Consider the following 26,655-nt stretch of genomic DNA (forward strand, 5'->3'; position numbering starts at 1 on the left):
TTTTTTTCTCCTTTTTTTCCCGTTTTTTCCCCTCCGGGGCTTGAGCAAAAATAGATAGATTGACATGACAGTATTTTTTATAAATGATTGGTAGACAACGGTACAGAAAAGTATTGTATAGTTAGACATGTATAATGAGAGTGTTTTTCAATTTTAATATATGAGAATTACTAGAAATTAATGCTGTGGCCGAGCTTTTATGAGTAAATCTTAGTTGGCAAAAAAAAATCACTTAATGCAGGCCTAAGACAGTAAAAGGCAAAAACAAACAGCAGATAGACAACATTATTGTGAAATAATTTTAATAGGTTTTTATAAATTTGAAATAAGCTTCCCAGTTGGCAACAAAGTTTCATCATCTACAAACTATGGTTTCACAATTATTATACAAGTCCTTATATTTTACAAGAGTAACAGGTTTCTTTCTGGGTAGTGGCAAGACTCTCCATACTCTCTGATTACATGGCCTGCCAAAATCTGTGTAGTGTCTGTGAATACAGACAACCCAGCTTGCTAACTTTTTGATAAGAGTTCACTAAAAATAAAAATCTGTCTAAAATCTAGGACAGTCATGGAACAACATTATGGCCATACAGCTCTTTATTTTTTTTTAATGTTTTGCTTTTTTTGAGGGGAGGGGGGCAACGTTTGACTATGTAGCGAGATGAGTTACACAAGAGACCAACCCTCAAACAAAACTCCTATTTATAGAATATTAAGATTACTATAAATTTACTTTTCATCATACACTGTATAATCATGGCAGAGTGAAAACAATACAATGTATTGATACAGCTGTCAAAATGATGGTCTTATGAGTTAATAGAGCCAACATTATACACATCTTGACACTTTTCAAATTTGTGTTGGGCTATTAGGATTGATCTTTTGTGCTCTTTGGGTACCTGACTAAACAGACTTTGAAGAACAACAACAGTATTAATAACAGTCAAAGACACTTTTGGCGGTACTTGCCAACTGCATGAAAAATTACCCGTGATTTGCACAAATGCACCAAAAAATTGCAACTTGTCTGGGAATGTGGGTTAGTGCTTAAAGGTCATCCCTGTTGACAAAAATAATAATCCTTGCCACTGCTTTAACAAGTAAATATAACAAATGCTTGCCCTAGTTACCCATTTGATACTTGTGAATGAGCAGCACAATAAAATCGATTAACAGTGGACCTTTTAAATATGATTTATAACAGAGATCACTGTTCACAGGCTGTAACAGAGAACAATGTCATTCTTTCAGTCACTCGTGCAAAGCTAAACTGAATATACACTGTACTGCTGCTCAAAAACTTGTTAGAACCAACATTTTTCCAGGAGCAGTCCTTAAATTTCATCATCCACTTTATCCTTGCTTCTGAATGCACCATTCTCCGGCTGCCACGTCAAATTCAAGCATGAAGACAGTACGTCCCAAATCGGTGATCAGGTGACTGACTGCCAACTCTGGCTCACCATAGTGGCCCTGAAAGGTGAGGGTGAGGCTCAGTGACAGAGGGTTGTCTGTTGAGGGGGCGACATGGCCAGGGAACTTGATAAGGAAGGGCTCTTTTTCCAGCTGGATGTCTAGATTTAGGTCTGGCAAATTGATGTTGACACCTTTGAGGAAGGAGTATGGTGTAAGGGTTAGGGGATCTAACCCTTGAATGGTCAGACCATCAGCCAAAACATCCACAGCAAAGCAGCGTTTTAACCTGAAAGAGGGAACGTCAAGGCCCAGGCGCTTCATGACCCCCAGAACAAGAGTGTCAATAGTGGAGTGAACCTCCATTGCGCACCTCTTGTTCATAGGGGTTTTCTGCAGATTGACAATAACAACCTTGGCACCTCTCTTAATCATATCCCCCGGGATATCAGCAGCAGGGTAAACCCTAAGGCTTGAACCCAACACAATGCACAGATCTGCTAACTTAGCATGCTGAAATCCCTCCTCCAGCTCATCCTCAGGCAGGTCTTCATTAAAATTGATGATGGAATCCACAAGAGGCCCCCCACACTTTGGGTTGTCACATGAACGCCCGGTTAGATGATCATGAACTTTCTTTGCTGTACGGGTTCTAAAGTCCCTCATGAACTTTGAACCACACTTCAGGCAACACTCCATGTTCGTGTTGCCATGAAGTTCGGCGAGCATACTGGGGTCAAGGCCTGACCTTCTATGTAAACCGTCAGTGTTTTGGCTTACAACAAACTTGACTAACCCTACTTCTTGAAGTTTTACCAGTGCCATATGAGATGGAGATGGCAGAGCTTTCAGAACAGTCTGTAATTTTTTCTGTGGTGGTGGTAATGGTGCCCCATGGGCCTTGCGCTCCCATACTCCAGGTCCAGTGGACAGAACTGTGTTCACACCACTCCGAAAATCTGGGATCCCTGTGCTTGTGCTAATACCCGCACCTGTAAAAACAATACAGTAGCGACTTGCGCGGATCCAGCGAACCAGCTGGTCAATTTTTTCAGTCAAAACCTCTTCTGAATCAAAATATTCCCTCTTCTCAAATTCTGACGAGATAGCATTACTAGGTTTGGGGGCAGTGGTGTTCCGTGTTGGACGTGTTGGCTTTGGTTTGGCTTTGGACTTGGCATCTGGTTTACTTTCTTTCTTGACTGGAACCTTGTCTTTAACCTTTGGTGCATTCTTGTAGTCATCTTGAAGATTTTTCATGCTTTCCTGGGCTTTGGCAAACATGGATTCCATAGGTAATCCTGATGACGCTTTCTTTGGAAAACCATTAGATGCCATACTTATACAACTAAAAAGAACAGCAGAAGAAATTACATTTACTTTCAGCTAGCACACTTGAACTAAACAGATAAGGGATCAGATATAGATAGACGGGGCCTGGGAAATAAAAAGGTGGGGGGGGGGGGTGGTAGGAAATCTATGGGAGGTAAAAATAAAATATAAATATAACCTTTATCTAGACAAGGTCGGGTATAAAGCTTGAAGCTTTTGGGGCCGTATATTCCCAATCGAATTGGCATTGTTTTGTGGAGGGAGGATTAGCACAATACAGCCCCCTTTCCGCAGGCTAGAAAACCAGAGAACCTGGAAAGAATGACGGATGAGAACTCCCAGATTGAACCTGGGCCACTTGTGGGAGTGGCGTTTTGCTTGGGGGGGGGGTTTCCCCCCCCCCCTCCCCCCCCCCCCCCCCCCCCCCCCCCCCCCCCCCCCCCCTCTCCCCCCCCCCTCTCCGTCTCCGAGGCCCAGGCCACCTGCGCCAACATCACTCACGGTACGCTTCTTTCCCGCGCTTTCTAATATTTGAAATCAACTATGTTCAAATGTATTCCCTTCTGTTTGCTTCGGATTTTTCACCATATCAGTATATTCATGAGACAAAAGACATTCGAAAGGCCTCGATATGTATGCCATCGGTTTGAATGCACGACAGAAATTAAGAAGAAACCCATTCGCCGGTAGCCGTGTACTAAAAGGTAAGCTTATAAAAATTTTGCTAGCTTGGCATAAGCTTAAATCAATGTTGTTTATACACAAGTTTTAAAAAGATTTTTCGGAAACTCTCTATTTCATCTTAACTCTACTCCGATTGATGATTCAATCACGCTCAGCTCTTCCACATAAAAGGAAAATTTCTTTCGAATCAATCTGAATCAATCGAATGAGGCCCGAGAAGGTTTTTAGCGTGTTTATAGCTATAAACACACACGGAGTGAGGTTCAATGGAACGGGAATTTTTTGGGCTGCTTTATAAGTTAGTTTAATGTTGTTTGAACTATCTGTACATTATTTTTCAGCGAATCCACGAAGATTAGATGGTAAAAAAAATCAGTTCGTCGCTTCTTTTTCTTGAAGTGATCGAAGATTGAACCAGATCGCAATCGCACAATTTTTGAAGCTTTATAGTTTGAAGATAAAGCTCTTTTTTCGCCCGATTTCAAACACATAAAATGTTTTAAACTTACGTTATACTTACACAGTGGTGGGACCTTTCTCCTGAGAAAAATTTCGTCGCAGTAATGCAAGTTTTGTTGCTATGCTGTCAAAATGACGAGCTTCGCACTTTTTGCAACCACAATCCGAGCGAAGGACTGGGTCAAGTCTATAAATAGAATCTGACGGGTTATAAAAGCTGGAATCCTGGAAACCCGGAACTGTGGACACCAAGGCACGGAATCCTAAAACCCGTAATGACTACATTTGCTCAGGTCAGTGAAAGTTTCACATCAGACAAAACCTATAAAGGGAATTTTGACAAATTCAAGATTACCGAGTTTCGAGGACTCCAGCTTTTAGGACAACCTGTGTCTGACAGCTGACGGTGTTCTGAATTTTTCTTAATTTTGATAGAAATGTTACTCATCACCAATTTCTAGGAACTATTTTTTGGGCTGATAAATTTTTTTTTGGCAGTTGCAAATCACAGCAACTATGTACAATTGAAAGGTTTGGTGGAAAAAGAGAGGTAGTGATTCTCGGCTGAAATTAAATATTCTAAAACAACTCCATTCGCACACAGGTTTTTGTGTGTGTGTTAAACATTGTCCTGTATTTTTTCACTGTTTTTTCCCTCCGTTTTTGAGATATAAGGTATGCAAAAAACTCGGTTTTTCTTGGCAGTGTTTTTAGGAGTTTTTTTGTTGAAAAAAAAAAAAAAAAAAAAATTTTTTTTTTTTTTTAAAAAAAAAAAAAACTATTTTTTTTGCAATGTTTAATTTTAGCCAAAAATTGCTATCACCCCTTTTTCACCAAACCTTTCAGTTGATGAGTGTTTTTTTTCCAGACAGTCCTACTGGCAACTCTGAAAATGGATTACCTTTGAGCAAGGCAGGAGCTCAGGTCAGTAAGGCAGTCATATGGCTCCTTAGTTGGCTTCGGTCTGGGTTTCGGGGTGGGGAAGTGGAGGTGGGATACAGGAAAGCTTATTACAGGGCTGCAAATATATATATTTTTTTAACTTAAATTGGATATAATGTCCTACTAAGACACCATCTTGGTCGGACAAAACAAAATTGTGGTCAGACAGATTTTTATTCATCATTGCTGTAAAATGATTTATGATCAAAAATTGTCCGGACGTTTTGTCTGACCACACTTAGGATTACGTCGGACATGAGCAAATTTTGGTCGGCCAATGTCCAATGACCGACTGTTATTTGCAGCCCTGTTATTATAAGATCTTAAAAAGGAAGTAAAGCTTAAGTTGGGGTATTTGCAACAACAGTGAACTTGTGAAAAAAAAAAAAAAACAATGGTAAATCATCTAGTCAAAATCAAACTCTGATAGATGATAACATTCTGGGCCCTGAGTTGTTCAAAGAGTGGATAACACTATCCACTGGATAAATCACTATCCAATGGATAAGTGTTAACAAAACAAACTGCACTATCCACCGGATAGTGATTTATCTGGTGGATAGCGTTATCCATCTTTTGAACAACTGGGGCCTGACTTACACTAGCAGGCACATTGTATGCTAGTATCAGTTTGTATTTTCCCCCTGCAAATATAAGTACAAGATAAACTACGAAGTTCACTTAATTTCAACATTTAATAGCAGCAGTTACACAAAGCCATTTATTTTGGTTTATTTACTGATATACAAAATCCAAATTATGGTACAGTTTGACTACTGTATATTATTCCACAAGTGCAATATTTTTTTTTACAAATAAGTACCAATTTGACTGAAAACACCTGGAAGTTTTGTAATATTTATCATTGGAAAAAAAACAAGCCCCTTCGGACTAGCAATATGTGTCCACTTACAGTGAGGTCAACTTATGAGTGGTCAAAAATGTAGTGCTTCTGTGACACAGTGTCTGGCTACTTTGTATGCCTACTGGAGGTTTCTGTTGGTAAAGGTTTGACTTGTGTTGCACACTAACCAAAGGTTTTACTTTTGTCGCACACTAACACGATTACTCCCTGAATAATATTGTATTCTAATGACTCCAGTTACTTTATATGACTTACTGTTTTTGCCATCATTCTGTTAATTCATGCATTTGTTAAAAGTTACCAGAGACTAATACCCCTATTTTTTTAATCCGCTAAAGAACTTTGTTGCTAAGCACTGACCACAGACACCGGTAAGTATACAAGTTCCCCTCATGTTAAAAACGTTTTTGACACAATATTTAGGTCAAAAGTGTCTTACATATACATGTAAATTGTTTCAGTATTTTTGCAGTGACCACTGCCCTGTAGTGAGATCATACTCTGCGCAGAACAGAGTCTTCCCAAGGCATGTAATAGAATCACTGAATGACATGTTCGGTTCACCGTAATGACCATGGAAACCCAACTCTATGTCGGCAGCCAGTGGGTTGGCTTCTGAGATATCCAGGCTCTGGTTGAAATGCATTTCTAGAGGCTCCTGAGTTAGGATTTTCTCAGCTACGACTTTCTTCGATCCTTTAACTTCCTGAGACACACGCACAGACACTTGCTTGAAGAATGAATATGGTGTGTCACATTCTATGTCAAGGCCTTGTATCAAGATTTTATCTTGGCTTGTATCAACAGCAAAGCGACGACGTACTCTAAAGGGTGGTATCTCCAAGCCAAGCCTCTCCAAAAGCCCTTTCATCACTTTATCTATCTGGCTGTGTATCTGAAGGGCACTCTTAGCACTGAGTGGTGTCTTTTGCAGATTGCATATGACCAGCTTCTGTTTACGTCGCACAGCAGTGGCTGGAATGTCAGCTGCAGGATACACCTGAAGGCTGGATCCAAGCACAATGATCAGGTCCAACTTCTTTGCTTCTTGGTAAGAATTTTCCAATTCCTCAGTTGGAAGACTCTCCCCAAAGTTTATGATGGAGTCAACCAGTGGTCCACGACACTTGGTGTTATCACAGAATCTACCGGTAAGGTGGTCATGAACCCTCCTGGCAGTGCGGGTGTCAAAGTCTCTCAAATATTTAGCGCCACATGTGGTGCACTTCTCCAGGTTGGTGTTCCCATGAAGTTCGGCAAGCTCATTACTAGGGATGCCACTGCGTAAGTGGAGACCATCAACGTTTTGGCTCACAGTGAACTTGACCAACCCCTCCTTGTGCAACTTCACTATGGCCATGTGGGCAGGGGAGGGTATTGCTTTTAACATATTTGGAATGGCTGCACCTGGTTTGCGAGCAACCCCCTTGGCTTGCAGCTCCCACACACCTGGGCCTGTCTTCAGCACAGTGTTCATGCCACTTCGGAAATCTGGGATTCCAGTGCTTGTGCTTATGCCGGCACCTGTGAACATGACACAGTGTTTGCTCTCTTTAACCCATTTTGCAAGAAGATCAATCTTTTTCTCCAGTTCTTCTGGTGAGTCAAAAAACTCTTTTTTGTCATCTTCATCTTCGATATTGTGATGAGGTCTTCCACTGGGGGGGGGTATAGGTGCATCACCTCTAGGTTTCCCTGAGGGTGGTTTTGTTGAAGGCGAGCCTGCGTACAGACCAAAAAAAAAACACACACTGTAAACTAATGCAAGCAGCTCAAAAGTATGACCATCACTCCAATCACTTTTATACGTGATTCTCTTATTTCATTGTTTGAAATTTTAGACTTAATATCAGTCAAGTGAGTGACAGTAGGTGATTAGGTGATCAATGAATTATTGAAGGAGCCCATTGAAAAAAGTATTATTATTATTATTATTATTATTATTATTATTATATTATAATTTATTATTTATTACTGATAATCATTGCTATTATTATTACTATTATTATTATTATTGTTAGTTATTATTATTATTGTTATTTATTATTATTATTATTGTGTAACATTAATTATCATCATCATCATCATCATTACATTTTCCCTGGGCAACCGCTTCCTCTAAGCAACCACTTGCATTTCATTTTAGTGTGTGCAAAAAAAATTGTAGGGCCTTTTAGGTATGTAGAAATGAAAAACTTTTCCAGCTCGTTTTAATAATTTTCCCAAGATAGATCAACATTCAATCAAAACATTGGCAAGGATGACAAGCTGTGTTGATCTTGTGCAATTCCTTCAAATTTCAGGGAAATTTTTGTCTAATAATGAACTATAAGAACTCCTCAATGCAATGAGATTTTATATACCAAATGAATACAAACTGATATATTTTATTTTGTGCTGTTTATTTATTTTTAGACTTTAAGTGTCTAAATAAAATAATTGTAATACAAAATTTGTTTACAAATTGACATGCAAAAAAGATAACAATTGGGTATTACATAACTGCCCTCCTATGTTGTTAGGCAACTTTGTTTTAGTCTAATTAATAAGTTACCAGTAAATATCAAATATTAAACTTATGGCACATTTTAAGAACTCATTTTATGGATTACACAGAGGAATTAGCATGAAACTAATCATGGCAAACTTCTACTGTGGGGCCTTTATAGTGGTCCTTGGTTTTTCCCTTTTTTTTTTTTTTTTTTTTTTTTTTTTTTTGTTCCCCCCTTACTGTATCATGGTGGGCAGCTATATTGACAACAGTATACAAAAGTTGTAAGGTTCAACCGGAAAGTATCTGTTAGAGGAGTTATACAAGTTGCATACTGCCTTCTGATTTGCACTGAGAATTATGTTTAATAATAAACTCCTGTTACTATTTAGTCATCTCTTAAGCCATTTAACCATGAAGCTCCAATGTTATTAAATTTGTATTCAGTAAACAATTTTAGGGTGATGGTACAAGATAATTTAATTAGTGTCCTTTTTTCTCAGCCCCAGTACCTGATGAACCTTCTGCCTTTCCAGGGCTTGGTTTATCTTTCTGTTGCCCCTTGGGTGTGATCTTGATACTGTCCACAAGAGCAGACGCCATTTTCTCCAGGTCTCTTTCAGTTCTTTCTTGAGCCTCTTTCATTTTACGTTCTGTAGTGGGGAACACACCTTCCCTCACAACTTTCTCACAAATAAGCTTCTGTTCTTCTCCCTCTTTCTCCCAGTGAGCAATAAACTGTAGATGCTGAGGAACGTCTGCTGGGAAAGACACTGGGTGTTTTGTAGGGTTTTCTCCAAGTACACAGACTTCAATGTTACTTGACTGGTGGAGATACAGAGATTCTAACTGAGAATGTTGTAGTACATTGACTGTTAGATCAGTGGTGCTATCAGCCATAATAATTGGAATCTGCAAAAGAAAAAAATGTTTTGTTCATTAAGATACCAATGTCTGCAAGTCAAGAAGTATTACCTACTTACAATAGGATCTCAAGTAGCTGGGATGGAAGTTTTTTTTTTTTTTTTTTGGGGGGGGGGAGGGTTGTGTTCCATTTGGGAAGTCTATATGGAGGTCACAGAGTCAATCGTAATAATAATTTGGTAGTAGAGTGACAAGCATTCTCATGATTAACAACTTTTATGTTTGATTTGAGGTGCTTTGGGGTACCGGTATTTAAAAAGCCTACGACCTCTTCTCTCTCCCACGGGGATGTAATAGTTGGGGGCGGGGGGGGCAGGGCCAGAGCCTCCCTATATATAGTCCATTTTAGGGAGTATGCACTTTTCCCCGGGTACTATAGGTGGGGCAATCTTACAGTGGGTTGGAAAAAGACCAGTGTTGACCATGGCCCCTGGATAGAAAGTGTGGCTGTTTGCAATCTCCGCAGAAATACTTAACGTTTCAGATCATGACACCTCCCTCACCAACTCATTACTGGATGCAAAAGGAATGATCTGCTTTACTCTTTTTATCAATGCATTCCTTACCTGACCACCTTCAAGCAAGTTCACTACAACTTTTTTGCATGACAGAAATTCGAGTGTACCAGAAATCAGGGTAGATTTCATGTCCAGCACGAAGTTATTGCAGCTCTGCACGAGCAACTTAGCAGCTTTCTCTTGTAAGCTTGCATGACAGTCGGTGCAGTTTTTAACAATCAACAGTGCATCTTTTGCGTCCGATTTGACCTCAAATTCTTCGCCCTCTCTGTCGCTGATTGTATGAGTTGGTCTTTGAGCTAACTTGAACATCGCTTGAAGATTGGAGAAAGCCATGGTTTCTTCTTTTCTTATCAACTGTTGAAGCTCGATCGATGTATCGAAGTTCACGATAGTAGAAAACTCCAGTGAAAACTCGAATTTGCTTCGTGGCAAGTCAAATTTGAATGATGCAGAAGTGCAAACTCTGCAGAATTATTTTCGTAGATGACAACTGTTGCTGTAAAAGGATAACATGTTTTTATGAATGGAAAGAAATCAGAAATATTTTTAGTTCAGACGTCATTTTATCCATTCAAGTGTTTTGCTCTGCGCTTCGGAAGGCACGGTCACTGAGTTCACTGGCGCGGTTACGTAGTTTTAATTCTGAAAGACACAGGGAACTAAAATGGAGGTCGAAGAAAATGCTTCAGAAACTCCGTATGTAGCCCACTTTGCTGTCATTTTTTATAAATAATACTTTTTAATCCTTGGGTTATAGTATTTACCTGTTCAAACGCAAAAGTTATTTATTTTAATGCTTGCACGAGCTCAAGTTATTGCAGCTGATAGCTCGGGTTTTTCCAAACCAGGCAAACCCCGGAGCGCCCAAATTTTGCTCAAAAACTGCGATCTTCCCATTGACTCCAACAATGATCGACCAAAGTAACATTAAAATTTATCTTTATCAGCCCCAAATCTCCCTGATACTGTGCATAATTAAATGTACACAGTTTTTCATGGACGATTAGAGCCACAAGAAAATCGATAGCATGGTTTGCTGATCTTCAATCATTTTGATTTGACAACTTAAAGCAAATTCTACTTTTGCAAAAAAATGCATTTTCACATATTTATCTTTTGCTTTAATTATTTAATTCTATATGGTACAGTGGTACGTTTCCATTGGTTACTTATAAATTTATAAATAATTTATTTAAACATTGTTTCATAAAACTGTTGTTGGGTCATAAATATATATATCCAAATATGGTGTTAAAGAGAATTTGGATTTCATTGTTGTCCACGGTCATTACTAAGTTTGTGATCAGTGAATTAAGGGAAGTAAGTCTTTGTTGTAATTACAAATTATTGACTATTAAAAAAGAATGTGAAAGAACCTAAAGACAAAAATGCATTGCCATTATGGTGACCCCCTATTTAAACAACGGCATAAAAGGAAGTTCATAGCATATATATTTACAAAAATTTAATTAAAGATTTACGGCACTAGCTCGTATAGCTAATTAGGGATACACTTACATAACTTAAAAATGTTAATCTATGATGTGTGAAATAGTTTTATATTAACGATTTATGGGCAAATTTTATTGTTAAATACAATAACATTGTGTATGTTTGAAATATTTTCCTTTTTTGGTCGGGATGAAGCATTGAATCTTTTGTTAAAAATGCAGTTACCATAAATGGCAAAAATTATATTTTTTTTATAATATTATGTTCTTTTTCTTTAAGATCAAGATTTATAACTGGCCCTGATTGTTCATAGGATGGATAACGCTATCCACTGGATAAATCACTATCCAGTGGATAGCGCTATCCACTGGATAAATCACTATCCAGTGGATAGCGTAGTTTGTTTTGCCAACACTCATTCACTGGATAGCGATTTTTCTGGTGGATTCCACCCATTGAACAACTGAGGCCAGACTTGTGATATTTAGTCTGCTGATAATAAATTGCATAGCTTGCAAAATTTTGATGTAGCACTATTTTTTATTTAGAAAGCCCACACTTCAGTTGAAATTTCGAACAGAGGGGTTTTCTTACTCTATACTGTGTTAATTGTTTCAGAATGTTGGTGGAAAATAAACCTGATGGATGTGAATGGTCTGGAAGATGGAGTCATGTTCAGAAGCTGTTGTTAAGAAGTGGTCCTTTGGCTCATCAAGACTTTGAACCTGGTCCTCAGGTAGCTCTAGGTTTTGATTTATAAATAATTAAAAACAACGTGAAGCTTTTCTAAGCACATTGGCTAATCTTCCATCTTATTTCAATAACTGTTAAAACATGGAATTGTTGGCCTGGTATTATACATTGCACAAAAATTTTGCATTATTACTATTTGTTTCTCTGTTATTTTTTCCCACTAGGTTCTTGAATTTATGCTTGATACTGCCAAAATCCTAGTAATTGGAGCTGGAGGATTAGGCTGTGAACTGCTTAAGGATCTTGTAAGTCTTTATTGTGTTAGTGTGATAAAACTATTCACCTTTAAGATGTTAACCTTATGGTATCTCCACCTCTTGTGCTGTAAATTAGTATTCCTTTTTAATTACTGTGTTAAATCCTGACATCCACTCTGATTCTCTAGCAAACAGCTAGCACTCCGTCATATTCAAGTATAATATAATACTGTATTATTAACGGCTGTTTTTCACAAGTGACAGAGTTGGAGGTCAGAGTCATAATCAGAAGCCCAGAATGTTACAAACTAGACAAGTGAAAATCAAACCAACTGAGTTGTAAGCTGAGTTTCACTTATGACTCCGATGATCTAGTGAAATCTTTCTAGATTGTCAGTGTTGCAAGCAAAAAGGAAGCACTTGGAGGGCATGAGAATTAGCATTGTGTTCTTCCTCTTCTGCTTGCGACTCAGACAATCTATATCTACTTTTCACTGGATCATAAGTGACAGAAAAAGACGTGAAACTGGAAATGTTCTGATTCTTCCAACGCTGATTCCATCAAGCTAATGTCTCAGCTTACGACTCTGATTTTTGATTTTCACTAGGTTGTAAACTCTCTTTCTACTCCAATTACTATTCTAACTCCCTCACAAGTAAAGACTTCCCCTAACAAACACTGTCAACTGTTTTTGTCTGTTCTTATTTTCAGGCACTTAGTGGATTCAGTAACATTGATGTTATTGATATGGACACAATAGATGTATCAAATTTAAATAGACAATTTCTGTTTAGGTAAGCATCAAAAGGCCTTCTTGTAATATATTTAATTTAATAAATTGCTCTTTATTTAGTGAATAAAACAGTAGAAAGGGTTACTTTATGTCCTGGTATAATGTATTTTTTGTCTTTTGCAGACCAAAAGATATAGGCAGAGCAAAAGCTGTAGTTGCCGCAGAATTCATCAACAGTAGAGTAGCAGGTTGCTGTGTAACTCCGTATCCTTTGAGTTCGTGACTTGTTTAAGTACAGAGGGGTTTAAGAATGAAGTACCGTAAGCCTTTATTTGAATAGGGTTACTCCATCAGCTTTACAATATCATTTCTTCATCTTCCTGGTAACTCACCTCCTTCAAAACTGAAGATTCTCGTGAGTATACGAAATAAATGAATACTTATCAAATTAAAAGTAATGCTATGGATAAAACTAGTTAAAAAAAATTCAAAGTTAGCATCGTTTGCTATGGGCTTGGTCAGACGGCAGGCTTTTCTTGAAGGCTGTCAGGTTTGGTGCATTTACTGTTCTATTGGCCAAGCTGTTCTAAAGCTGTTCTAAATAGAGGACCTCGAAAAAAGTAACATTTTTTCTTTTTTAAAAACTAGTATGAGGTCTGGAACCAAACAACTTTCAAAAACCACTCAGAATCCTAGAGAAATTTCCTTGTTTGTTTTAATACATGAAAAGTAAAGTTGGTAAACGCCCCATTTTACCAAGGGCACACGGTCAGGCGTCCCCACCCCTTACCCCCTCCAGAGGAATAATTTATTAATTGATATTAATTGAATAATAATTTTTATTGCCGATTAAAAGTTTATACTATAGCGCCTGAGCGCTTTAGAAGTTTAGTGGTTGAGGGGTTTAGCAGACGACTACCCACCAAACCATTGCAAAAGTGCATTCTGCACTAATAAAATGACCCTGGCAACTGAGTAAGTGAACTCAGACCACTTGATCTGGTTTCCAACATGCTAACCAGCTAGGTCATCCTGTCTTCTGTGGTAGTAGCAGTTAACAATATTTTTTAGACAAGTACAGTATTAGCTTTGAAATGAACTTACTATATAAGTGGTCGCAATTAATAGGTTTGAATGTCCATGTAGGAGTCAATTTTGTATTAACCCTTTGACTCCTGGAGATTTTCCAAAAAACAGGGATTAGGAAGGAAAACAGGCAAACGAGCCCATGGCCCCTGTCATTGGAAAGTTATGGGCCATTTATAAAACGTTTGGGCCATAAGGGTTAACAAATGGGCCAGGAAAAATTTGAACAAAGGTTACATTAAAGAAATAAAAAAACGTGCCCAAGTGCATTATTGAGTTATCTAAGCATGCGGGAATTTTTAAGAACACAAGATAAGTGCAAGAGAAGCACGAGGCGCATCTCGCACTTCTCTTAAATTCCCTTTATGGGACTATAATGAGTCGAATTGCTTGACACGGTTCTGTGAGTGTTATATTTCTTGTAAGAAAAATCCTCAGAATCCTTGACAGGGAATGTGACAGACATTTTAAAAAGATTCAGGATTATGATACAGATTTTTATAGAGGTTGGTGAAGTCTGATCTATGATTGTAATAATTATTATCAGAACTTAAAAATAACTTATGAAGGTGCCTACCCTAGCTGGTTATCTTGGCTGTTTTTGTGTGCCTGTTGTTGTGACAGAAGTTGCACAAAAAAATCCCTAACATAACTTGCCATGAAATGAAGACATGTCGCAACATTTTTGCTGTACCAGTAACAAAGTTTTGTATTGCGTATGGGTGATATACTTACTGGTATCAACATTTTGCACCTCTTATCTTGCAATGACCATAGTCAATAAAATTTCATAGCAAGCTGCAAAAAACTTCCTGGTATACGTAAAACAACAGAGCTTTCTTATGTTTTGTGTTATTTATTTATGGCAGGATTTCACCTTATAGTGTGTGGATTAGATTCAATTGTAGCAAGGAGATGGATTAATGGAATGGTGGTGTGTACTTAATTGGTTATTGTTAATAATAAAATTTATTTTTCGAAACCCTTTAATCAAATTTGAGGGTTTATCTTGCTAAACAAAGTCGTTATTTTTTAATTTTTATTTATTTACCTAATATTTATTAATTTAATATGTATTTATTTATTGATCAATCAAAATTTATCAAAGAAGTGTAGAAGCAAAGTTGACACAGAAACATGCTCCCAGCATGTGATAAGGTATCAACTCCATCTCCATCCTCAGCTCTGAGATTTTAATTGATCAAATAATAAAAATAAAAAGAACATTAGATTCAAAGTTGTGCCATAAAACCTTGTCAATTGGCAAAGTATGGCACAGTATGTATCACACTGCAAATTCATTGTCCTTGTTTTAATATATAATGAAATCATTATTTTGGGTACATAATGAAATGGTCTAATTAATAAAAGCAGCTTTCCCCAAGAATTTCAAGATAAGAGTTCCTGAATCATTGTTATTAGAGAGAGCTAAATTTCACTTATTCACTGTTGCAGCTTAGTTTGTTAGAATATGATGAAGATGACACATTGGATCAAACTAGTATTATTCCCATGGTAGATGGTGGAACAGAAGGTAAGCTAAGGGCTTTGCTTTTGGTTGAAAATTTTTAATTATTATAATCAAGAACTTTCTTGATTAAGTAAAGCATGTTGTCTCTATTGTGACTTTATTTTGGTTTAAATTTTTCCCTTAATGTTACAGGTTTTAAAGGCAATGCACGAGTTATTATAGCGGGTTTAAATTTTTTTCAAACCAGTTCGATTTTTAATTTTTATTGTCTTATGTTCATTATCATAATCTGAAACAAAGGGAAATAAAAGTCAAACTGGTTTGATAAGTTTGAAACCAAAGATAAAATTAACCTAAACATCTCTCTGTAATGACATATATCTTAGTTCTAACAAATTTGATTATCCATCAAGAACATATGGCCAAGTTGACACTGGATCGTTTGTTTTCTTGTAGATGTTTCTTACACAGAAAATGAGCCAACATTAACTTGTGAACTAATTATTTATCCCCTTTCCCTTAATGTTACAGGTTTTAAAGGCAATGCACGAGTTATTATACCGGGTTTAACAGCCTGTGTGGAGTGTACACTTGATCTCTACCCACCGCAAGTAAGATTTTTTTTATCCTACTAATTTACCACACCAAAGTAAAAATATCGCTAAACTGACCCCAAAAGTTGCTTTTCACAAGTTTACACGCTTCTTGCATTTCATAATTTCTTAGCCAGTAATCGGGATGCTTACAAATGCATACAACTTTGCTACACTTTGCTTAATTAAAGCTTGATGTTTGAGTAGTTTGTTTCTTAATAGTTATAATATGTTTTGCCTATCAGGTAAATTTTCCTTTATGTACCATTGCACACACGCCTCGTCTGCCAGAGCACTGTGTTGAATATGCCAAGGTGTTAGTTTGGCCTCAAGAACATCCTTTTGGAGGTATGTGAAAAGCCAGCGATGGCACAGAGAACAAAATTTGCATGGATTTGTAATATGTTGCAACTACTTTCTACTGTTACAGCAAGGTGCCCAAAAGTGTGACCACTTTTAATTTATTCACATTCTTTCATGCAGATTTAATCCAATCAATAGCCGTGGATAGCTTGCAGTTGACTTCTGATTGGATTAAATCTGCACAAAAGAATCTGAATAAATTAAAAGTGGTCACACTTTTGGGCGCCTTGCTGTAAAGTATGATGATATAATGTAATACATAAAAGGGTTGAAATGCATGTAGTCATTTATATCATTTTGTTTCAGAGGGTGTTTCTGTTGATGGTGATGACCCAGCTCATGTTCAGTGGATTTATGACAAAGCCAAAGAAAGAGCAGAAAGTTTTAACATACAGGGCGTCACTTACAGGCTGGCTCAAGGTGAGCTGCAATACCCGATTCCCTCTATAGCGCACGCCTGCAGGGAATCACGGTAGTTGTATTCAGCAACGCTGCGGGTTGCTAAAGTCTCGCGCATGGTTTGATGAATACAACTACCGTGATTCCCTGCAGGCACGCGCTATAGAGGGAATCGGCTATTATTTGCCAATATTTAATTATAATGTGCAGTTCCAGAAAATAAATGTTCCCACCAGCCAAAAAAGCCAAAATTTTAAATGAAAGTGTGGAGCTTAACTGGAATTTCCAGAGGGGTGGGGGATTCAAACCAAAAAGCCTTCCATTGGAGGGGTATGGAAATTTTCTGGAACAACACAATGTTCATCTAAGTGTGAAAATTGTCTTCTTTATATTCTTGCTTGCCAAGTGTCTTATTTCCTCATTCATTACATTGCCGTTAGGAGACTGGCAACAAGACCAAAACAAAAACAAAATCATCAACTAGTAGATGTTGTCTTGATGTATAAGTACCACAGACTGTAAATTATCTGCTGGGCAATAAAAAAATTATCATGTCAGTAGTAGTGAATATTGGAATGAATAGTAATTAACTCCATGTATCTTGTTCTTTTATCAAGGTGTGGTCAAGCATATCATCCCTGCTGTAGCATCCACTAATGCTGTCATTGCAGGTAAATTGAGTTGTGTTGCACTATGTTGCATTGTAAAAGAGCCCTTTATTGTCCATATATACTTAATATATTTACATGTCTTGATCATATTGTTCATTCTTTCCTTTCTGCTAGCGGCTTGTGCTCTCGAAGTGTTCAAATTAGTATCAAGGTAAGGTGGTAATGCTTTCTTTTAGTGTTAGTCAGTCGCTGAATGGGCAACCTGACAAAAATGCTGGGAGGAAATTAATGATTATGGTGAATGAGATTGATCTCAAGAGGAGTGGGGGGGGGGGGGGTCTTCATTTTAAATGGATAGGGATGCTAGTGTGAAAATTTCAATTTAAACCCTACATGTAAATGAGACCAATCTTGGCATGGCTCAAGCTTGTTTAGACCCCTTAAAGATACCATTTGTCATACTGATTGGTCTAGACTGCTAACACAGTATGACAGCGGCACATTTTAATTTTTCATGTACAGCCCTAAATGAGACCTCAGCAGCTACACATAAACATGCTGGCATTATGTCTTAAACACCCTAAGTTAGACCAAAATTATTTACAGCCCCTAAGCAAGACAATGGGCATCCCTGTCCCTTTCATATGGCAGTCCCCCACTCCCCTCCCCGGCATTGACTAGCATTCTAGTCCAAGGGGGAAGCAATACTCATATTAAAATATGTTGACCAGTGATTAGTCATCAGGTTCTTTAGATCCCTAGCCTAGGGCTGGGGCAGTCTTTAAGAGCTGCTGCTCATTGGGCTCACACAGTTATTGTAGTTGACACTTTGCATTTTACCTTTATCCCTAAACAGCTGTTGTAATCCATTAAACAACTACATGGTGTTCAACGACACAGATGGATTGTATACTTACACTTTTGAGGCTGAGAGAAAGGTAGCTAAATTAGAAATTATCCGACTTGTTATAATTTTATATTATAGCTTGATACATATAATACTCTAACATAATTATTTATAATAATGATATAAAATTATATTTTAAAGTATCTATTAAATAATCCTTCTGAGGATTAGCTCACAAAGGAAATTGGAGACCACACAAGGCAAAGAAAATTATTTTGACCTCCCAGGAGTTGAACCTAGGACCTTCAGGCTACATCACCTTTGTTTGCCGACTAAATTATATAGGCCCTGTAGCTCAGTTAGGAGGGCGGTGATAATCTAGTATGGATGCTGTGTGGCTCAAGATTGACCTTTGTATTGCAAAGAACTGACTACATGATAACTTGAGTAAATTTTAATTGCCTTATTTACTACTTGCTTTCAAGGAGGACTGTCCAGCTTGTAGCCAGCGACCTCAAAGTCTAACTTTCCCAGAGGATGCCACCCTTAAATCTGTGATTGACTTTCTGATGGAGAGCCCAACATAGTGAGTGATAGTAATTGTGATTACAGCTGTATTTATACTGGTAGTTCTTTATGTAGAGAATGTTAACTAATGCTCAAGTTAATTAATTAAAATCCTTTTTTTATAAATATTTTTATTATTTATTTTGCAACAGGTTGTCAGTGCTTATCTTTTTTTCAAGGTCCTGCTTCTTCCAACAGTAAAAATATAAATGTATTAATTTTTTTTTATTACAGTCAAATGAAAGCACCTGGTCTCACAACCATGATTGATGGGAAAAACAAAACTCTTTACATGCAGGTAAAAATATTATGAGTGTTAGCTGTGAGTTGTCTTGTACATTGAGGCCCTATGTTACAGCTCCTGCTATATACATACTGCAAAAGCTCCATTCTCTCTATGATCTGGAGATTTTTACATCAAGCCCCCCCCCCTCCCATTTTTATTGTTTTGTGGAGAAATGTTGCTGAACAGCAATAAACATTAGAGGGTCCATCACACTTGTTTTATATGTACCCTAGCTGAGTTGTGATTTTAATTAAAAAAGATTTTGTAATCATATTACTTGATTTTGTGTAATTTTGTGCTTTTTGTAGTCTGTGAAGTCTATCGAGGAGAGGACAAAACAAAACCTTCCTAAAAAGTTAAAAGGTAAGGAAATTTTAGCTGACAGGTAAATTAATTATTTTCAGTTAAAACAATCCAAACTATTTTTCCACTTTCTCAGTGTTTCATTGGGTCTAGCTGTACTGTGTGTTGCACAAGGCATGGAATTTTTCATTACATTATTTCATTTCCTGTTTTCATGGCAGATATTGGCCTTATTGATGGACAAGAAGTGGTTGTAGCTGATGCCACAACTCCTAAACCAATAATCTGCAGAATACACTTCTCTGGAATGGAATAAATGTTATTGCTATTGCAACCTTAATCTCATGTATTGAGATGACAGACAGGAGTGTCCATAAAACAAAATTATTTAACCTATGTTCCAGTTGTCTCATTTGCAACCAGAATTTGGGCTCGTCTGGCAACACTCCCTCTCGCACCAAGGTAGGGAAGGCAGGGGCGGATCCAGGATTTTTCAAAGGGGGGTGGCTGTTGACAAATATTTTTGTTTACTATCTTGTTTAAGCCCTTTTTTTATCTAGGGGGTTTAAGGCAGGATTTTTAAAGTGGGAGTCCAAATTATTTTGTGCCAAATTATTATGGGCCGCAGACTTTATGCCCCTAGGGGGGTCGGGGGGTATGCTCCCCCAGAAAATTTTGAAAAAGTTTAAGCCTCTTAAACGTGATTTCAGTGATTTCTGAGTAGCTTTAAACATCTATTAAACCGCTGTTTTTCCTTGATAATTTGACAAAACTATATTTTTGGGAAAGAAACTCTAGTTCTTAAGAACAATGATTGAAATTTGAAGTTGAACTTACGAACTTACACGAAAGAACAGATATGCGTTGTTTTGTTCACCCACGAGCGTGGAAATTTTTAGCCCTAGCAAAGTGGCCTGGAGACGACTTGAAGAGTCAATGCTTTGCTTGTGAAATCGCTTCGTTCAATTTTGATTCATGCAAAGAAAACAGTAAGAAAACTGGCTAAAAGGGTGCAAATGCTAAACATATTTACACTTTTTCACCTTACCCAGTGTCATTGTCCTTATTTTCTATTTTTTTTGTGTTCATTTTCATTTTTCTTGTGGATCAAGGGGGGTGGCTAGCCACCCAATCCACCCCCCTGGATCCGCCCCTGGAAGGTTGGTGGAGGAAGGAAGGTTATGTCATGAGCCCAAACAACAGCTACAGAGAGTGATGTTCCAGACTCTCAGGCTAAAACAAATTTTGAGATCTGTATACAATAGGCGAGAAATTGTATTCTATAAAAAAGAAAATGTAAGTACAGTAAATTTGTAAACCCCATTCTTTGTAAATAAAGTAAATTTCTTCTGTTACATTATTTTTCTCATTTAAAAGCAGCCTTTAAAGAGCTGACAAATTGGTGGGGATAGGGTGAAAAGAACAGGCTGTGAGTGGAAGACTGCAAACAAAGAAGGTGGTTCATTGGGGGAGAGACAAGAATGGAGGGCCCTCTTTTCCTCACCCCCTACTCTTCTCCTTGCTCCATGGCCCTACTTCTTTTTCTTTGCCCTATCTCCAAATGATGTTTTTACAGGCTAATAAGAAAGTTACAACACCCCCTCCCTCTCCAGAAAAAGGTCAAATAAAATAAAGTACATTCATAATAGTATTTTGTGTTTTATTATACTAAAATACACTTACATGTATGACAAGAGTGCGTTTGATTGTTTTCAGACTTGTGAATTAATTTATAATTATATTCATATTAAAATATTGCTCGTGAAAATGACAAATTCAGATTCGACTTTACAATCCTTTCTTTGGAACTGTTAAGATGTACAGGAAATGATTCCCCCAAAGTAGCATTTTTCCAAAACATACTCTATAATTTCATTTGCTTTTTCACTTCATTTTATGGTTGACAAACAGAAATAAAACCTAGTATTCTGGTGATACAAACTTTTTAGTGTGTAGTACCTCTGTTTACAATTTTAATTATTATGCGGCAGTAGTTAAAGTGACATGAGTTATTTCTGCTTCAGACCACAATCTCATAGGCATGCCCCAGAAATAAACTCCACTAGACACATAAACATACGATCCTGACTTATGCCGGTATAATCCTGCAAAATATGGTTCTCGCACAAGGTGCCACAGATGTATGGGGAACAACTGCCCTCCATGTGTGTGACCAGTTAGAGCAAGATCAACACTGTGACTATCTAGGGCAAGCTTTGCAGCTTTAGGTTGATGAGCAAGGAGAACTGTCGGAATGTTGTTGTCAACTCCTTTTAGTGCTTTGTTGATATCACTGCCATGGTCCCCAGATCTAAAACAAAATATTAAGTTTAACACGATCTAGAATGTTTATAATCCTGTTTGACTTACATGCATTTTGTTAAGCTCTCCAACCAGTTTTAAAAACTTCATTTTGGATACAACATTCCCTAAACTATCAGTCAATGGAGAGCAAACTTTTTTTCAACATATCTCGAGCAAACAACCTAACAGTAATAACTTAGTGGAACTATGTAGATTCTTTAGCAGCCAGTAATGATCTATTGGGTAATGATAACGTACTAAGTAATTAAGTATTAACTAATATTTGCTCCGAGTTCTCATATTTAGCTAATAAACCTTTTTGTAAAATATTTATGATTGGCCATGGTGCACGTCAGTCCGTCAATCCTAAGCGAACCGTGCATGACCAACACTGTTGGAGGACGTCTGGGGACGAGGCAGGAGTTATCCATCTTTTGAACAACTCAGGGGTCAGACATATAACCATTACAGCTTAGGATGGCGCAGTGGTGAGAGTGCTCGCCTCCCACCAATGTGGTCCGGGTTCGATTCCGGCCAGGTACCATATGTGGGTTGAGTTTGTTGTTGGTTCTCGTCCTTGCTCCGAGGGTTTTTCTCCGGGTTCTCCGGTTTTCCTCCCTCCACAAAAACCAACACTTGATCGGGAATCCGAGGGCCACAGGTTTGTCAGTCGAAGACTGTTACGTGAAACCCTCGTAAAACAAAGTTGATTTAGGATTTGGCAAAAACATATTTAGAAAAATATTTGTGCAACTTACCTGAGAAATTTACCTTCTACATCATCCTCACCAGCCAGACATATTTTTGCATGAGGCTGGTTTGGATGTGTTAGCATTACATGAGCATTGTGAAGTGGAGTCACACCAAGATATTCCAATTCCTTTAACCAACCATCAACATCACCAGTGTAGTACTCATGGTTTCCTATAACAAAAATCAAAAGAAAATTCCAGAGATGACATTTGCATTACATTGAAAATTCTAATGAAGCTATTGATTGGGTATGCTCTGCCAACCCTATAAAACTTCTGGGTGCATTATTGATCGACAGTTTTTTTTTTTGCCTCGAATAACATATTTTTCAATAATTTTTCCAGATGAAGTGGGCTGGGAGGGGAGGGAGGCACAACCCCCTCAGCATCTCTAATATATTATCTGTTGGCTAGAGGCATGTGGAGAACCTTACAAATGTCTGCAGATGAGGCATGAAGTGCACAGCCTAGCCAACCGGCTCTGTACAAAGCTTCTCGCATGGTAGAGCAAGGGATAGTCTAGTATTTCAGTCAACTTCCCCCAGGATGGGATGCTTGACTAGGCCTTTCTCGATTATGCTAGCATTTTTTTCGGCATTTTTTGGGAAAACGAGCATTTTTTTTCGTTTTTTCTTGAAAAAGAATTGCTAGCATTTTCTGTCATTTTTCATGACTGTAATCCAGATTTCAGCACTCAGAAGGATAAATAATCCTTAAGTTTCACAATTTTGATTACTTAATTTGATTGTTTTCTGTCTGTTTCGACTGTTTGTGCGTTGTGTTACTTGTGTTGTGTTACTTACGTGTGTGTTTTTTTAATTTTTTTTACAAAAAATTTTTAATATTTTTTTTTATTTCTTATTTTTATAAACAAACAATTATTAAGTGTCACCTATTGTTGATATGAGCATATAATGTAAGAGTTCGTACGTTTTGTTTGAAATAAAACAAAGCATTCTTTGGAATTCAAGTGGCATTTTTTAAAGAAATCAGGCGTTATTTAAGCATTTTTTTGGCTTTATGCGAGAATTTCTAGTAGCATTAAATGCCAGTTTTACTAGCATAATCGAGAAAGGCCTATGCTTGACCACTACCCAATGATGTGCCTGGGTGGAGGGAGGCACTGCAAGAGTTTGTCCAAGAGCAGAACACAGTTACCCCAGCCAGGGCTCGATTCTGGACTGCTTGATCTGGTGTCCAGTGCTCTGACCAAAAGGCCCGGGGGGGGGGGGGTACTCAGAAAAGTTTTATACGGGGAGGCTCCGCCCCAAGTTCTAACCCCTTACCCTTTTATATATCATTTTTGACAGAAATTGTACCCCTTTCGTATACCTTTAACTGAAAAAAGGTACCCCTTTCATATACCTAAGAGACATGGCGTGGACTTAAAATAGGACGTGTTCTTGTCATTTTTATGTAGCGCTTAATAAATTAAAATAATACAGCCATAAATTGCGTCTGTTCGAAATATTTTAATTAAAGGCCCTTTTAAATAGCCAAATGACAGATTTCCATACCCTTTCATATACTTAAACTCGTGAAATCCCTACCCTTTTATATACCTGACGCCTGAAAAAGGTACCCCTTTCGGGCGGAGCCTCCCCGTATAGGCCATTATAGGGAGTACCCCCCCGGGCCAAAAGGGCAGTCCATCCCCCCCCCCCCCCTTGATCCCACTATGCTTGCTTTAGATGGTTGGAACATACTGTCTGAGACTCTCTACACAAGACTGCCTGACACTACATTTTGAATGTACCTGTCACAAAGTATACCCCATATTTTGCCTTCAATTTGAGCAGTGGTTTAACAGCCTGTCGAATCTGATACACGGTGGCATCAACCCGACGTTACTAATCGAACAGTTCGGTAATCGAACTTGATCGAACTGAATCGAACTTAATCGAACGATTCGGTTCGATCAGTTCGATAATCGAACAGAATCGAACCCAAAACTTTGTGTGAGAGAGTTCGATTCCGTTCGATTTCCGAACTAATCGAACCAAATCGAACTTAATCGAACACAAAAGACAAATCTTAAATTCACCCTCATACAACCAGATAATTGAACAGTCTGTCTAAGTAACAGTAATAAATGAATAAATTTTTTATTTATGGACTTTCGGCAAAAAAACCCGAAACGCAAAGTTCAACAGACAATAGAAAATAAATCCTCCTTCACTCTAGTTCTATTTCATGTTATCAACCTATGGAGTCCCAAGTAGTCTGCGTAGCTGGCGATTTCGTCGGAAAGCACGCGTGGGAGATTACTGCGAAGACTCGCCTTCTTTCACTTTGCCGATTGTTTCTAGCGACCTTGCCGCTCACTCGCTCCCCAACAAAACCGTCAGCTGCGCACACTATAACCCAAGCAAAATATTATAAACTGAAACAATGCTAAAAAACTGTTTTCAAGTTATTTGACATAAGTTAACCTAACTGCAAAAAACCCGTCCTTGAAAGCGGAATTCGTTACTTAAGATTATGAGATTTAGATAACGTTGTTTTTTAATCAACATCCATTTTCCATGATTTTCAAATCGAACCCAGTCGAACTTAATCGAGCCTAATCGAACTTAATCGAACGTTCGATTTAGTTCGATTACTCAAAATTTTTTGTGAGAGTTCGATTCTGTTCGATTACCGAACTTAATCGAACCTAATCGCGTGATTACAGTTCGATTCAGTTCGAGTAAGTTCGATTAATCGAACGTTCGATTTGGTTCGATTAGTAACGTCGGGCATCAACTAGGTCTCCAGTTATAGCAATGGCATCTGCATTTAACTGATTTGTTGTTCTAACTACTCTCTCAAGCATTGTCTTTCCAATGGTGGGTCCAACATGCAGATCAGGAAGGTGCACAATTGTAAATCCATTCATTTCAGGTGGCAGATTTTTTAGTGGAATTTTAATCTTCTTTACGACAGGATCTTTAAAGCCATTATGTAGCGCCAGCACTGCCAGCGTGATAGAAATAAGAATGATTGCGATAACTTGAATTCGTGTGTAGTGTGCCCTTGATGTGAATAACCCAGATCGTATATTTAGAACGCCAAACATCCACGTGGCAGCATCAAAAATGGCAGTTGTTGTGGTCAATAAGATTAACACTCCTAAACTTGTATAAGATGACAAAGAAATCCAGTGTGGTTCCACGCCGGAAAATATCGTTCCAAGAACGATACTACCTTGTGCTAAGATCAGAACTGCCATCACAAATGTGAAAAGAACTCTATTTATAAAGGAAGGAGAGTTAAATAGTGGAGAACACACTCGAATCCACAGATATCTTGCCGAGAAAAACATGACGGATTGCGTTGCCAGCAAGCCTTGAATCAGAATAAGTTTATACTTGGTTTTCTCGTTTAGGTCCAAGAACGTGGTTCCCAGAATTGAGACGATATTTATGCTTGCAATCGCCCCAGCAATAACAAGAACTTTGTCGAACTTTGTGTTCCTTCCTGACGCCATCTTGGAACAATTTCGATCCCAGGCTTTCAACCGCGCGCATTGGCAAGGGAGCAGACGGAATTTATGATTCCGCTTTTCCAGAAATTCCATTCCTGAATTTACATACGACTCCCCGGAAGTACCTAGAGACCCACCGAACAGATTCCAAAGTGGGAAAACAAACTTCACAGTTGTGAAATCTTGGAAGGAACGACCCGGTTGCTTTGAATTACTATCGCATTGCCGTATTTACTGGCAATGCGATAATGATACTTTTGATACCGTAAAATTCCGGTTATAAGCCCTGGGCTTATACAACTGACTTCGTAAGGGGTTTTGAGTGGACTTGTAAACGGAAGGGGCTTATATCCAGGGGGATTATAAGCGGAATGAAAAAAAAAAAACGTTTCGAAACGAGCCACGGTTAAAAATGTAAAATGTAAATGTTGTTTATAGTGGTCATGCACTTAGCTTCATATCTCTTCGAGATAGCAAGTTTACAGGCATGCCACTGAAACGGAGGAAACAAATATTTTAAATGAACATAACAAGTTTAAAAATCCCAACTGGTAGGAGGCAGACCAGTTGGCTATATACAAAGCGTGACCGAGGATTTGAACCCGGGACAACCGAGAAACAAATCCAGCTAGTGGCAAAGGCAGGTCTTGAACCGGGGACCTCCAGATTACAAAGGCCAGCGCCCTAAACCACTCGGCCACGCTTGCCTCCCTAAAGTCATAATAAAGCAACATTTAGCCCTGATCAGTACTGTCATCCAGCAGAGGAGCAAAACATATGCTAATACGCCGAGAAAATGGCGTAAGCCACCCCTAATGGATCACTTTTCCTACT

At 38.1% G+C, this 26,655-nt stretch overlaps 4 protein-coding genes across 8 annotated transcripts; 1 reads left to right on the forward strand and 3 right to left on the reverse strand.

Moving 5' to 3' along the window:
• Nucleotides 1-319: 319 nt before the first annotated feature.
• Nucleotides 320-4,099, reverse strand: LOC144649037 (NAD-dependent protein deacetylase Sirt6-like). 3 transcript variants are annotated; one of them, XM_078508496.1, is made up of 2 exons: nucleotides 3,956-4,099; nucleotides 320-2,767 (listed from the first exon to the last, which is right to left on the reverse strand). In XM_078508496.1, the coding sequence occupies exon 2, from the start codon at nucleotides 2,755-2,757 to the stop codon at nucleotides 1,360-1,362; it is 1,398 nt and encodes a 465-aa protein (XP_078364622.1). In that variant the 5' UTR covers nucleotides 2,758-2,767; nucleotides 3,956-4,099; the 3' UTR covers nucleotides 320-1,359. The 3 variants fall into 3 exon arrangements, with proteins under 3 accessions (XP_078364622.1, XP_078364624.1, XP_078364623.1); XM_078508498.1 differs by having other exon boundaries at nucleotides 3,952-4,099; XM_078508497.1 differs by having other exon boundaries at nucleotides 3,945-4,099.
• LOC144649038 (NEDD8-activating enzyme E1 catalytic subunit-like) lies at nucleotides 3,333-20,998 on the forward strand. 2 transcript variants are annotated; one of them, XM_078508500.1, is made up of 19 exons: nucleotides 3,333-3,455; nucleotides 11,708-11,825; nucleotides 12,007-12,087; nucleotides 12,752-12,834; nucleotides 12,957-13,037; nucleotides 14,322-14,365; nucleotides 14,729-14,793; nucleotides 15,315-15,393; nucleotides 15,862-15,941; nucleotides 16,169-16,271; nucleotides 16,593-16,706; nucleotides 17,303-17,356; nucleotides 17,471-17,507; nucleotides 18,153-18,234; nucleotides 18,629-18,729; nucleotides 18,945-19,008; nucleotides 19,305-19,359; nucleotides 19,521-19,770; nucleotides 20,460-20,998. In XM_078508500.1, exons 2-18 carry the CDS (start codon nucleotides 11,709-11,711, stop codon nucleotides 19,613-19,615), a joined length of 1,335 nt encoding a protein of 444 aa, XP_078364626.1. In that variant the 5' UTR covers nucleotides 3,333-3,455; nucleotide 11,708; the 3' UTR covers nucleotides 19,616-19,770; nucleotides 20,460-20,998. The 2 variants fall into 2 exon arrangements, with proteins under 2 accessions (XP_078364626.1, XP_078364625.1); XM_078508499.1 differs by lacking the exon at nucleotides 3,333-3,455 and adding an exon at nucleotides 10,252-10,333.
• LOC144649036 (uncharacterized) lies at nucleotides 5,513-10,210 on the reverse strand. Of its 2 annotated transcripts, none has more exons than XM_078508495.1 (3): nucleotides 9,683-10,210; nucleotides 8,714-9,104; nucleotides 5,513-7,423 (listed from the first exon to the last, which is right to left on the reverse strand). In XM_078508495.1, exons 1-3 carry the CDS (start codon nucleotides 9,968-9,970, stop codon nucleotides 6,159-6,161), a joined length of 1,944 nt encoding a protein of 647 aa, XP_078364621.1. In that variant the 5' UTR covers nucleotides 9,971-10,210; the 3' UTR covers nucleotides 5,513-6,158. The 2 variants fall into 2 exon arrangements, with proteins under 2 accessions (XP_078364621.1, XP_078364620.1); XM_078508494.1 differs by having other exon boundaries at nucleotides 8,705-9,104.
• Nucleotides 20,943-25,831, reverse strand: LOC144649040 (transmembrane protein with metallophosphoesterase domain-like). The gene is made up of 4 exons (XM_078508501.1): nucleotides 25,093-25,831; nucleotides 24,112-24,187; nucleotides 22,362-22,527; nucleotides 20,943-21,610 (listed from the first exon to the last, which is right to left on the reverse strand). The coding sequence occupies exons 1-4, from the start codon at nucleotides 25,822-25,824 to the stop codon at nucleotides 21,280-21,282; spliced, it is 1,305 nt and encodes a 434-aa protein (XP_078364627.1). The 5' UTR covers nucleotides 25,825-25,831; the 3' UTR covers nucleotides 20,943-21,279.
• Nucleotides 25,832-26,655: the final 824 nt, after the last annotated feature.

This window comes from Oculina patagonica, chromosome 4 (assembly GCF_052425735.1).
Source record: "Oculina patagonica isolate OP01 chromosome 4, crgOcupat, whole genome shotgun sequence".
Taxonomy (NCBI): domain Eukaryota; kingdom Metazoa; phylum Cnidaria; class Anthozoa; order Scleractinia; family Oculinidae; genus Oculina; species Oculina patagonica.